The sequence below is a fragment of the Octopus bimaculoides genome, chromosome 1, assembly GCF_046866305.1.
Source record: "Octopus bimaculoides isolate indiv1 chromosome 1, ASM4686630v1, whole genome shotgun sequence".
In the NCBI taxonomy this organism is placed as follows: domain Eukaryota; kingdom Metazoa; phylum Mollusca; class Cephalopoda; order Octopoda; family Octopodidae; genus Octopus; species Octopus bimaculoides.
The window spans coordinates 18,404,297-18,417,249 of NC_142928.1; the positions used below are offsets into that span (position 1 = coordinate 18,404,297).

At 39.2% G+C, this 12,953-nt stretch overlaps 1 protein-coding gene across 7 annotated transcripts in view; it reads left to right on the forward strand.

Moving 5' to 3' along the window:
* LOC106873471 (DNA polymerase alpha subunit B) overlaps positions 1–12,952 on the forward strand; it is a 52,015-nt gene extending 39,063 nt beyond the window's left edge. For all 7 annotated transcript variants that reach the window (XM_089348857.1, XM_014920853.3, XM_014920852.3 and 4 more), the window contains 6 exons: positions 3,096–3,166; positions 5,016–5,109; positions 6,555–6,664; positions 8,418–8,474; positions 9,920–10,043; positions 12,551–12,952. In XM_089348857.1, coding sequence (XP_089204983.1) covers positions 3,096–3,166; positions 5,016–5,109; positions 6,555–6,664; positions 8,418–8,474; positions 9,920–10,043; positions 12,551–12,700 — 606 coding nt within the window. In that variant the 3' untranslated portion in view covers positions 12,701–12,952. The remainder of the gene's footprint in view (positions 1–3,095; positions 3,167–5,015; positions 5,110–6,554; positions 6,665–8,417; positions 8,475–9,919; positions 10,044–12,550) is intronic.
* The last annotated feature ends 1 nt before the right edge of the window (position 12,953 follows it).

Sequence of the window (12,953 nt, forward strand, 5' to 3'; positions counted from 1 at the left end):
ATACATGCATACAGATATCTATACATATATACACCCATCACACACACATACACATGCACACAAACACACATTATCCAAAACTACGTCAAAAGTACTGAATGGATCTTTATGAAATTTGGAAATTATATTCTTTGCATAACGGCCATAACTCCCATGAAAATTCATATATTTTTGATGTTGATGAAATTTTAACCCGAACATAACAGATGAGCATTATTTAGAAAATGATGTCACACGTTATCGAGGCTACCATTCTTTCTGGATGTGCAAAAGGGGATGACGTCTTTATTCCAAGAATTCCTCTTACTCCATCAGGAGCAGACATTCCTTTTACATTCAGAAGACTACAATTCCCCCTTCGTGTGACTTTTGCCATGTCCATAAACAAATATCAGGGTCAAACACTGTCTGTAGCTGGTCTTCTCTTGGAAGAGCCCTGCTTCTCACATGGACAACTGTATGTTGGCTGCTCAAGAGTGGGCAGCAACAAAAAACCTATTTGTATATGCTCCACAAGGGAAAACAAGGAACATAGTTTACAATGAGGTGTTATAATCACAACATCAAGAAAGTATGTACATGATCACCTTCTTTTACGAAACTTCATTGACTTTCATATGTTTATATTGATATACATATATATACGTGTGTTTGGGTGCGTGTGTGTATATACATCTCTATATATAAAGATGATGCGTAGTCTAGACAGTGTTCTTAGATTTCATTATTCTCTTTAACCTGGGCAATGCCGGGTATTTCTGCTTTCCGTATTCCCGAGCGTCATACTAATATATACTTTTGTTATTTACACCACCTGTCCTCGTCTGTTGTTATTATTTGTATATTCTCCCATATATATATATATATATATATATATATATATATATATATATATCAGGATAAAACTTTTCAAACAAATCTTATCAGTGGCCAGCATATTAAAATGCCTTTTAAGGTGAAAATTATAAACAATTATAAATAAGGGCAAAAAATAGTGAAAAATTTTGTATGTGGTTGGACGATCTAAGGTCTATTTTTCAGCATATTAGCATAGATAATTTTTTTCTTTTGCCTTATTTACAATCGTGTGGGTGTATATATATATATAATTATATGGAATACACTTATAATTAAGGGCACAAAAACCTTAATTATAATTGTATTCTATATATTTATATATTGCTATATATGAATTTTACCTAAAAGTTTTTTTTTATATGCTGGCCACTGATAAAATTCATTAATTTTAATAATTTTATCCTCTAATTATATTTTACCTATATATATATATATATATATATATATATATATATATATATATATATATGCATGTGTGTCTTTGTGTATGTGTTTGCTCCCCGCACCCACTGCTTGACAACTGATGTTGATGTGTGCACATCTCCATAACCTAGCAGTTCAGCAGAAGAGACAGAGAATAAGTACCGGGCTTCAAAGAAACATAAGTACTGGGGTTGATTCATTTGACTAAAAACTTTTTGCAAGGCAGTACCTGAGCATGACCACAGTCTAATGACTGAAACAAGTAAAAGATAAAGAAGATAAAAGATAATGATGGCACAAAATGACACGACACGTGGTGTGGCATGGCTCTGTGTGGGAGGATTAGGGTTAGGGTTAGGGTTAGGGTTAGGGATTAAGGGAGGACCAAAACCGGCCATTAGATATTCTGGTATTTTGTTATAAATTATTTAATAAATATTCTTTTCTACTCTAGGCACAAGGCCTGTAATTTTTGGGGAGGTGGGGGCCAGTCGATTAGATCGACCCCAGTACGCAACTAGTACTTAATTTATCAACCCCGAAAGGATGAAAGGCAAAGTTGACCTTGGTGGAATTTGAACTCAGAACATAAAGACAGACGAAATACTGCTAAGCATTTCGCCCGGCATGCTAATGTTTCTGCCTTATTTTTAAATAAATATTATAGGGTCACATATGGCTGTGTGGTTAAGAAGCTTGCTTTGCAACCATGTGGTTTTGAGTTCAGTCCCATCGCACGACACTTTAGACAAGTGTCTTCTTCTATAGTTCCAGGTCATCAAATGACTTGAGAGGGAATTTGGTAAATGGAAAATGTGTGGAAGCCTGTCATATATATGTTTGTATGTATCTTTGGTGGTGTTTATTTTCTTCTCTTTATTGACGGCCAGTGTTGGTTTGTTTATGTTGCCATAACTCAGTGGGTGCAGTGAATGAGTTAAGTACCAGACATGAAAGAAATAAGTGTTGAGGTCGATTTGTTCGACCAAGCCCTTCAAAGGCAGTGCCCCAGCATGGCCACAACTCAGTGAGTGAAACAAGCAAAAGATAAGTAAAAGAAAGATATATATATATATATATATATATATATATATATATATATATATATATATAAAATAGGCGGAGAAGCAGAGAACTGATGCTCTTGGCAACTTTTCCAAAAACTGTTGAGATTGAATTTCTGTCGGTTAACGTCTGTGGGGAAAAAATGTGGGCCAAGAGGTAATTCCAGATTCATGTAGCTCTGCGGATTGTTTTGTGTGGGTCTGGAGCTGAAGTTTCAGTTTATAGAAGCAAGCCAGTGTATTATTATTATTATTATTATTATTATTATTATTAGTGGTAGTGGTGGTGGTGGTACTAGTAGTAGTAGTAGAAGAAGAAGAAGAAGAAAAAGAAGAGGAATTTGCTCTTCTGTTCTTTTCTTACTCTTTCTCTTTCTAGTTTTCTCTCAGCCCCTTTATTTTAGTAATGACTTATCCTTTCTCCCTTTTCATTATCTTGCTCCCTGTTTCTCATGCTTATAGCTCATCTCCTCCTCTCTCTCTCTGACTGACTATATCTCATTTCTTCTCTTTCCCTTTATATTTCACCCCCCCCCGTCTCTTTCTCTCATTCTCTCTGGCTGTTTCTCACCATTTCTTTCTCTCTTTTTCTCTGTAGCTATTTGTTATTCTCATACAGTCACACACGGAAACACATACACACAGAAACATGCATGCACACACACACACACAACCAGTGAATTCAATAACATCTATAAATGACACCAACTTAATGTTCAACTGTTTAAAATCTTAAAACATTTATTACAGACTTTAAAAGACGAGAGTTATGAAACAATGTTTACTCGAGTTTGTCAAGGAATCAAGGAAATTGCTGAGCAGTAAGTGAACATGTTTACCTCTAATAGACTAAGGGAACCTCTACATCAATAGTTCTCAACCAGGGTCCATATGAGTCTTGGGGATCTGTATAAAATTTTCTTGTTAAAGATTATGAGCAATAGGTGCAGGAGTGGCTGTGTGGTAAGTAGTTTGCTTACCAACCACATGGTTCTGGTTTCAGTCCCACTGCGTGGCACCTTTGGCAAGTGTCTTCTACTATAGCCTCGGGCTGACCAAAGCCTTGTGAGTGGATTTGGTAGACAGAAACTGAAAGAAGCCCATCGTATATCATCATCATTGTCCTTTAACGTCCGCTTTCCATGCTAGCATGGGTTGGACGATTTGACTGAGGACTGGTGGACCAGGAGGTGACACCAGGCTCCAATCTGATTTGGCAGAGTTTCTACAGCTGGATGCCCTTCCTAACATCAACCACTCTGAGAGTGTAGTTATATATGTGTGTGTGTGTATATATATATATATGTGTGTGTGTATGTTTGTGTGTCTGTGTTTGCCCCCCCCCCCCCACCATCGCTTGACAACTGGTGCTGGTGTGTTTACGTCCCCGTAACTTAGCGGTTCGGCAAAAGAGATCGATAAAATAAGTACTAGGCTTACAAAGGATAAGTCCTGGGGTCGATTTCCTTAACTAAAAGGCGGTGCTCCAGCATGGCCGCAGTCAGATGACTGAAACAAGTAAAAGAGAGTAATAAATTGGTGATGCTTCTACAATACTCAAAATATTTAGAAATTTTTTTTGTACAATTCCTAATAACATTTAATTATAAAAGTATAATTTTCTTAAATATTGGGATGGCTATGGGGGGTACAGTTGAGTAAGAGAGGAAGCAAAGGGGTCCACAGGCAAAAAAAAAAATTTGGTTGAGAGCCACTTCTTTACAAGGTTATTGAATCTGCTAGAAATAGCAGCTAATTTTCCTTTAAATTATACCTTACTCTGAGTGGCCTGAGCAAAGCATGTCTACAGTTAAGTAGTTCAGATTAACAGAGTTCGTTATAAAAGTGGTAGAAGTCTTTATTTCCTTTAGAACTTCCATTTTCTGTGAGGGCCTCTATATACCTCTGTCAGTCAGAAAACATTGGATAATGCTGTAGATAAATTAGGCTTTGAAAAATGAGTTGGTTGCAGTTGGAATCTCTTTGATCGTAGATGTGCTCAATCAGAACTGATCTAAAACTAGACAACAACAAAATATTAGTGATTTAGCCAGTGTGTTAAGGAGTTTGGAAAGGGACCAGGAATTGAAAATGTCATGAATTCAAAGTCTAAGAGACAAGTACCAGACAGAATGCCTCGCAATATTTTTTAGTACTGTGCGATAATCATCATCATCGTTTGTTTGCTTTCCATGCTGGCATGGGTTGGAGGATTTGACTGAGGACTGGCGAACAAGATGGCTGCACCAGGCTCCAATCTGATCTGGCAGAGTTTCTACAGCTGGATGCCCTCCCTAACGCCAACCACTCCGAGAGTAGTGGGTGCTTTTACATGCCACTGGCATGAGGGCCAGTCAGGCGGTACTGGCAACGGCCACGCTTAAGTGGTGTGTTTTTTACGTGCCACCTGCTTGAATGCTTTTTCACGTGCCACCCTTTATAAGGCCGCATTTATTTTTTTATTTTATACCTAAAACTAATATGGTTCACAGTTATACATCTGGATATTGCTTCATCTTACTAAAATTAATGTGATATGGCTGGATATTGACACTCCATGCCTAAACTTTACCGACATTGTAGTATTGCCATTGAAGATAATGTGAGAGTTTTTAGTTGTTGGTAATTCTTTAAATTAATAATGGTGTTGTTTGGTGTTTTCTTCTTCAGGCTCCGCTGTACCATGGTGTTGGTACCATCTGCTCGAGATGTCCACAACACACCGATATATCCACAACCACCATTTGAATATGGAGAGAGTGAGGTAAATCTAAAATGAAGCTGCTTTTATTCCTCTTTATTTGCAGATGATGATGGTGATGATTATGGTGATATTGATGACTGTAAAAATTAACACTTCCTTCTCCAAGCCAAGATTCGAAACCGAATCTAAGAATTCTTGGTTGTCCAAACCACCACGATCAACAGGCGTGAAAACAGGTTTTCTTTGTCCTGTCAAAAAGTGATTGATCATCTCCCTTTGACCTACGACCTCAGCTATGTCAGGCGAAGTTCAAATGGACAAGAGCTGACCTATTTAGGTACAAACGCTGCTGCAGTATGTCTGTCCTTCTAGCTGCCATAGATATTATAAATATGGTGGTCAACAAGACAGAAAGAGGAGAAGGCCCTAGCAGCCAAACGAGGAACGCTTATCACAAAGACCCAGAGCAATGTTCGAAGTTCCACCGTAGACTACTGTATCAGATGAACTATGTACACACACACGCAAACATATATTCATTTGTGATATATCATTTCTACAGATGTACCCAGTTTCTATTTCTAGCAACTCGTAGCAGTTGTCAACATTTTTGCATGTAGTGAAGAATTATGTGTACCAATGCCAAATTAAGTCCAGTGAATAAATTATTTTTAATTATGAATCAATTCACTCATTTGTTTACTTCAAAGGCATACATATTCCTTTTGCATCTGTTTACCATGATACACATTTAACCACTACATGACCACTATAACCCAAGTGGAGATACTGGCTATGTCTACCATCATTAGTTGGAAATTCAAGCCTATTTGCTACACATTGTTTCTTTAACTCTTTAGCATTCAGATTACTCTGTCAAATGTAATGCTTATTAACATTGTTTTGGATTCATCATTTAGTGTCCATCTTCGATGCTGGCATGGGTTGGATGGTTTGACAGGAGCTGGCCAGCTGGGAGAGGGCACCAAGCCACTCTATCTGTTTTGGCATGGTTTTTTTTGGCTGGATGCTTTTCCTAATGCCAACCATTTACAGAGTGGACTGGGTGCATTTTATAAAAAAAAGATCTTTAGGAGCCAAAAGATTCAATGTGATTGCTTGATTGGCTCTAAATGGTTACTCAATCTTTGCTGAAATCTTACTATACCTTCTTAAAAAGGGAAAGAGACAGGTCTCCTTAAAAATTGACTGAATGGTCACAGCCTGAAAATCTTTGATTATAGATCTGCTCAATAAAGGCTGACCTGGAACCAAACAACAACCAATAGAATCTTTATTTTTGAAACAGTTCCACAAATGGTGGGGAATCATTATAGAGTATGTTCTTCTAATAAGTGACTTGTGGTCTGAGAGTTCCTGGGTGGAAAAAGGGTACTAACTTTGTCACTGCAGGAATGAAACGTGATTGATTAAATTGATGAGTAAATTTATTGATTTTTTTTTCTTTATCCAAATAATTGAAACCCTATTCTTACATGTTTCAGTTCATGCATTTTGTAACTGATCCGAGCCTTCTGTCTATTAACGGTGTAGTGTTTGGGATCACATCTACTGATGTCATCTTCCACATTAGTAACTCTGAATGCTTTGCGAGGTAAGTACTGTTCATATTCATGTTAACTGTTCAGCTGAATATAACAACACACTTCAGGCGTGAGACATGTGTCACTTTTAGTTGAAGAGCAGTAAGAATTCAAGGGAGAGCATTCTTAAGCCCAGCCAGTACAGGATGGCAGAAACTCTCTAGGTGGTGAGCTGGCAGAAACGTCAGCACGCCGGGCGAAATGCTTAGCGGTATTTCGTCTGCCACTACGTTCTGAGTTCAAATTTCTCAAGCACAACATAATGCCAAAGGTCTCAGTCGTTGCCTCTGTGAGGCCCAATATTCAAAAAGAACTCAGCCACTTCGCCTTCATGAGGCTCAATACTTGAAAAAACTCAGCGACCTTGTCTCTGTGAGGCCCAACGCTTGAAAAGAACTCAGTCACTTTGCCTCTCCATGAGGCCCAACACTCGAAAGGAACTCAACCACTTTGCTTCCATGAAGCCCAATGCTTGAAAGGTGCTCTTTACATGCCACTAGCACAAGTGCCAGTTACAGGACACTAGCATCAGCCACAACTACGATTTCACTTGGCTTGATGGGTCTTCTCAAGCACAGCATATCACCAAAGGTCTCAGTCACTAGTCATTGCCTCAATGTCCACATTCCATGCTTGGTTGGATGGTTCAACAGGATTTGATTAGCTTCAGGGCTACATTGGTCTCCAATATCTACTTTGGTAAGCTTCCTGTGGCTGGACACTTTTCATAGTACCGACCACTTTACAGAGTGTAAAATGTATTTTTTTTTATGTGAGATTACCAAATAACTCACAAGACAAGGTCTTTTGACTGAGTGGTGTTGCAATATTGAGGAAGGTGTTGAAAGGCTTAAATATGAAAGAACAGGAATAGGTATCTTGCTGTAGAGGAGAGACGTAGCTACCTAGCAAGAAAGGTAAATAGTGGAGATGAGATATCTAGATGTGTTTGTGTGTGTCACACGTCAGCTAAATTTAATTTGTCTTTAGTCGAAAGACATCTGTTGTTATGTCCCGTTATTATTCCTACTGTATTTTTGTAACATTGTTCGTTTTTCTTCTCTTTGTTTTTGTATACATTCGCTGCTTTCTTCCAAGGAATCTAATGCTATTAGCTTAGTTTTTCCTTGGGGCTGGCCAGATTGGAGCAATATCGAGAATAACCAGCCGAAATTGCAAAGATAATCTGGATCTTGCTTGGTGAGGAGGGTGATTGTTGGACTCCCTGCGGGACAAAAAATAAGACCCGTCAGAGGGCAGAACTACTGTGTAGTCAATGGCCAATCCAACAAGTACCTTGTCACGGAAGTGCCTGTGTGCTCAATTGATCCGGAGAGCTCTGCTGGAGGGAGAGAAATCTTCCGGCAAGTTTTACCAGGCCAGATAGGTTGAAGGGTAGGAGACAGGCAAAACCTTAACGACAATAAATCGAAGCGTTGGCAGCAGGGTGAGGATTTAGTTATCAGCAGGACCTAACAGATCGGATTCCTGGCTTTGAACTAGCAGGATGTCATGCGGAGGATCTTAAATACAAGACAATGGCTGAGACCCTAATATTCCTAGTTAGATGGAAACTGCGGGACTACATGGAGCAGCGCCCTGTGACTCCTATAGTATGTGCAACCGAAAGCCCTATGAATAGGGGCGTCCTATAGGATGACCTAGATGAGAGATTAAGTGGGGAAGGATTCCAGTATAAAATGTAAGCCTTTGTGTTATTGTAAAAAGCCAAAGTAACTAATAAGCAATTTGTTTCCTTTTTAGCACAAATCCAATGAATCGCTTCAAACGAATCATACGCCATTTGTTCTCTCAGCAAAGGTAATCTGGGTTTTGATTACAATCTCTGTTGGATTTATGACTCCATTAATGTTATTACCATAATTAATATTTGTATGTTATATTATTGCTCTAATTAATATTACATATGTTGAACGTGATAATGTATGCTTTTGTTAATTTAATAGTTAGCTTTGAAAATAATTCACTCATACCTTATTGATAATTTTGCTCATGTATTCTTTGCAGCTAAAGTACACACACACATTCTGGATTACATTGAAAAGAATCATTTACTTGATAAGCAAACCCTCATTCAAGGGGAAACTCTATGCAGCTGCTTACTATGCTAGAAATAGCAGCCAAATCTCTTCTCTTAGAAAAGAAATATTGGAGTCATATATCATTGCTGATAGAAGGAATCTCTTTCATTGGCTGATGTTGATTTTCTATACCTTCACCTCTCCCATATATGTTTGGTGTGTCCCTCACATACTTTAACTGTACCATACTTTATAAATTTACTCCCTCACCTGTTCCTATAAACCCTAGCTGTGCTCTTCACTTATCTGCTATAAATTGTAACTGTACTTCTCACCTATTTTTAATAGGCTTCAATAACTTACTTTTCATCATTCCCTTATAAACTTCTGCACTATCTCATGTCATTTATAAAACCCAGCTGTTTCTTATCTGTGCCTTCTTTAAAGCCTTACTCTCACTCCGAATGTCTCTCCAAAAATCATATCCATAAGCTATCCCTCTTATTAACAACCACTGAGATTTTCTAGAAACTTTTCTCTGCAGCCTTATTGACCAATATACTTTCTGCCATGACTTAACCAGGTTTGCAGCTTATTTCTTCTCTCCTGGAAACTCTACTTAAGCTGAACCATGGTGTACAAAGGTAGTTATCATATCAACCAATTTGATCAGAATCTAATGCTGTGGTGGTGATGATGACATCAAGCATGGATGGGATGATTCAACTCCATCACATTATCTCCCCACTTATCATCTAATTTGTGAAATTCAGCATCCTGAGATCAATTATTACCACTTCTTCAGCCTCCTTCCATGCTGGTCAATTTTTATTGTAAGACATGCTCTTCCATTTAGGTCTCAAAACACAGAGTTCTCGTTTTAAAGATAGGAAAATTATTACATTAAACAGGTTTAGTGCCTACATAGAAACTAACTTTATTTATATCACATGAAATCAATGATTTAGTAGATCTAATTCTATAGCTCCTGTTTCTCCAGATCTGTTTATCTAACTGCTGACTCAACAAATCTGTTTCTCCAGTTCTGGATGTGCAGCTCCAGATTTAACAGATTGATTTTTCCAGATATTTTCACTTAGTTGGTTCTATGTTCTCCTTAATGTTGCAAAGTCAAATGTCTTTACTACTACGTCTCTCTAAAAGTCATGAACACCACAACAACCAATATCTATACACAAATCACTTTTGTTCTTTCTTCCCCAGCTTCTATCCATTGTATCCATCACATAACGATGTCAGCATTAGTTTCAGTCTTGCAGAAAGTTTTGAACTTCCCACCAAACCTCACGTGTTGATCATACCATCTCAGTTCCGCTATTTCGTTGTGGTGAGTATTGTAGTATTACTGGCTGCAATGGTGTGTGGGTGGTACTTGCTACCATATTATTACTGGCTGTAGCAGTGTATGTATGCATGTGTGTGTGTGTGTGGTACTCAGCACTGTAGGAGTGTGTCTTGTTGAGTACAGTATGCCACTATAGTGATGTGTGGTGTTGAATACTATTGATTGTAGGGATTTGTGATGTTAGTGTTGCTGGCAAGGAAAGTATGTGGTTGAGAACTGCAGGTTGTAGGGGTTTATGGTGGTTTTGAACATATACCACTATTGCCTGTAGGTACATGGTGGTATGTGCTCTAGTACTTACCTCTGTGTATCACTTATAGTAGTGGAGTGTGGTAGAAGCTAAAACTAGTTTTGTTCAAGGGTGAGTAGTGAATAATTACAATAGAGTAATTGCATCTGAAAACACTTGAGTTTTATGAAAGTGATGACAAAAGAACTGAGATATATGGCACATTGCTGTATTCAAGGAGATTGTCTTCTACAACAGAACTGATATCCTAAAACCAGTGCTGTGTAAATAAACATCCAATACACTCTGTAAAGTGTTTGGTATTAGGAAGGGCATCCAGCTGTAGAAACCAAGATGAAACAGACTATGAAATGTGGTGTGGCTTCTGGTCTTGCCACCTCCTGTCAAGCTGTCTAACCCATGCCAGCATGGAAAATGGATGTTAAATGATGATGATGATGATGATAAAGTTGTAAGTAGTAGAAATAATCACAGGTCCAGAAACTGGTGGCTAAGTGATAAATGGCCATCATACCATTATTCCTGATTAGATGATAGATGAGAATTTAGAAAGTTCTTAAATCACCATCATCATTTAAGATTTATGTTCCATGCTGGCATGGGTCAGGCAGTTTGAAAGGATACAATGGTTCCAAGGACTGCAGTGTACTCCAGTACAGGGTTTCTTATTTCTTTACTGCCCACAAGGGGCTACACACAGAGGGGACAAACAAAGACAGACAAATGGATTAAGTCGATTATATCGACCCCAGTACGTAACTAGTTCTTATTCAATCGACCCTGAAAGGATGAAAGGCAAAGTTCACCTCGGCGGAATTTGAACTCAGAATGTAGCAGCAGCCGAAATACCTCTAAGCATTTCACCTGGCGTGCTAACGTTTCTGCCAGCTCGCCGCCTTATACCTCCAGTACATGGTTTCTACAGATGAATGTCCTTAATGCCAACCACTTGACAGTGTACAGGGTGCGTTTTTCTTGGCAGCCACACTAGTTATGTCTCTCTGCAGCTCACAACGCCATGAACCCTGAGGGGATGGAAGCTGGCTTTATCCTCAGAGATAGAATGATCAGGTTGAGCTGCACAGAGATTATATCTTAGATTTTTGTTTCAATCGAGCGAGATCGTTGCCAGTGCCCCTGGACTGGCTCTTGTGTGGGTGGCACATAAAAGACACCATTTCGAGCGTGGCCGTTTTCGTGCGGGTGACACGTAAAAGCACCCACTACACTCTCTGAGTGGTTGGCGTTAGGAAGGGCATCCAGCTGTAGAAACTCTGCCAAATTAGATTGGAGCCTGGTGTAGCCATCCGGTTGCACCAGTCCTCAGTCAAAAGACACCATTTCGAGCGTGGCCGTTTTCGTGCAGGTGACACGTAAAAGCACCCACTACACTCTCTGAGTGGTTGGCGTTAGGAAGGGCATCCAGCTGTAGAAACTCTGCCAAATCAGATTGGAGCCTGGTGTAGCCATCTGGTTTCACCAGTCCTCAGTCAAATCGTCCAACCCATGCTAGCATGAAAAGCGGACGTTAAACGACGACGATGATGATATATATATAGTTTTAGGGAAAAGAACCAAGGTTCGTGAATTCATCGATAAATATCCAGTCACATAGAGTTTTGAGTTTTTACCTGTAAATTTGGATTTTTATCCCTAATAATATTATTGGTTCTTGTGCGGGTGGCACATGAGATGCACCATTTTGAGCGTGGCCGTTGCCAGTACCGCCTGACTGGCTCCCGTAGGATTTTCGAGCGAGATCGTTGCCAGTGCCCCTGGACTGGCTTGTGCGGGTGGCACATAAAAGACACCATTTCGAGCGTGGCCGTTTTCGTGCGGGTGACACGTAAAAGCACCCACTACACTCTCTGAGTGGTTGGCGTTAGGAAGGGCATCCAGCTGTAGAAACTCTGCCAAATTAGACTGGAGCCTGGTGTAGCCATCCGGTTTCACCAGTCCTCAGTCAAATCGTCCAACCCATGCTAGCATGGAAAGCGGACGTTAAACGATGATGATGATGATACACACACACACACACATATTTGTCCTCGATTTGACATCAAACTGCATCTGCTATCTGCCTGTTTGGAAGATGGACATCAAATGATGATGTAGGTCGGAATAGCTGATAGCCTCTGATTCATCCTAGTAGCATTTCAGGTGACCCAAAGTCAGGTGCCTTTGTAATTTATTCAACTGTGATCCATGAGTGAAACTTTTAATATTTTCTTCTTTGTAGGATGTGGATGACTGTTGCTGTATCAATCCTGGGAATCTAACCAAACGAGAAGCTGGAGGAACGTTTGCTCTCATGAATATTCACAGAAGTAACAACGATCAGAAAAGTTCTCTTATTTCAGACACTGCCGTCAAAATTGTCCGAGTGTAAATAAAATAGATGTAAATGGATTTCATTTTAAAACAAACATTAAAGATTATTGAAAGGTGGCAAGCTTGTAGAATTGTTACTGCGCTGAACAAAATGCTTAACAGCATTTTTTCCGACTCTTGACATGACGAGTTCAATTTCTACCAAGGTCGACTTTGCCTTTCATCCTTTCCCACGCCCCGAAAATCGCTGGCCTTGTGCCAAAATTTGAAATTATTATTATTATAACTGAATAAAACTAATGAAAGCAAAT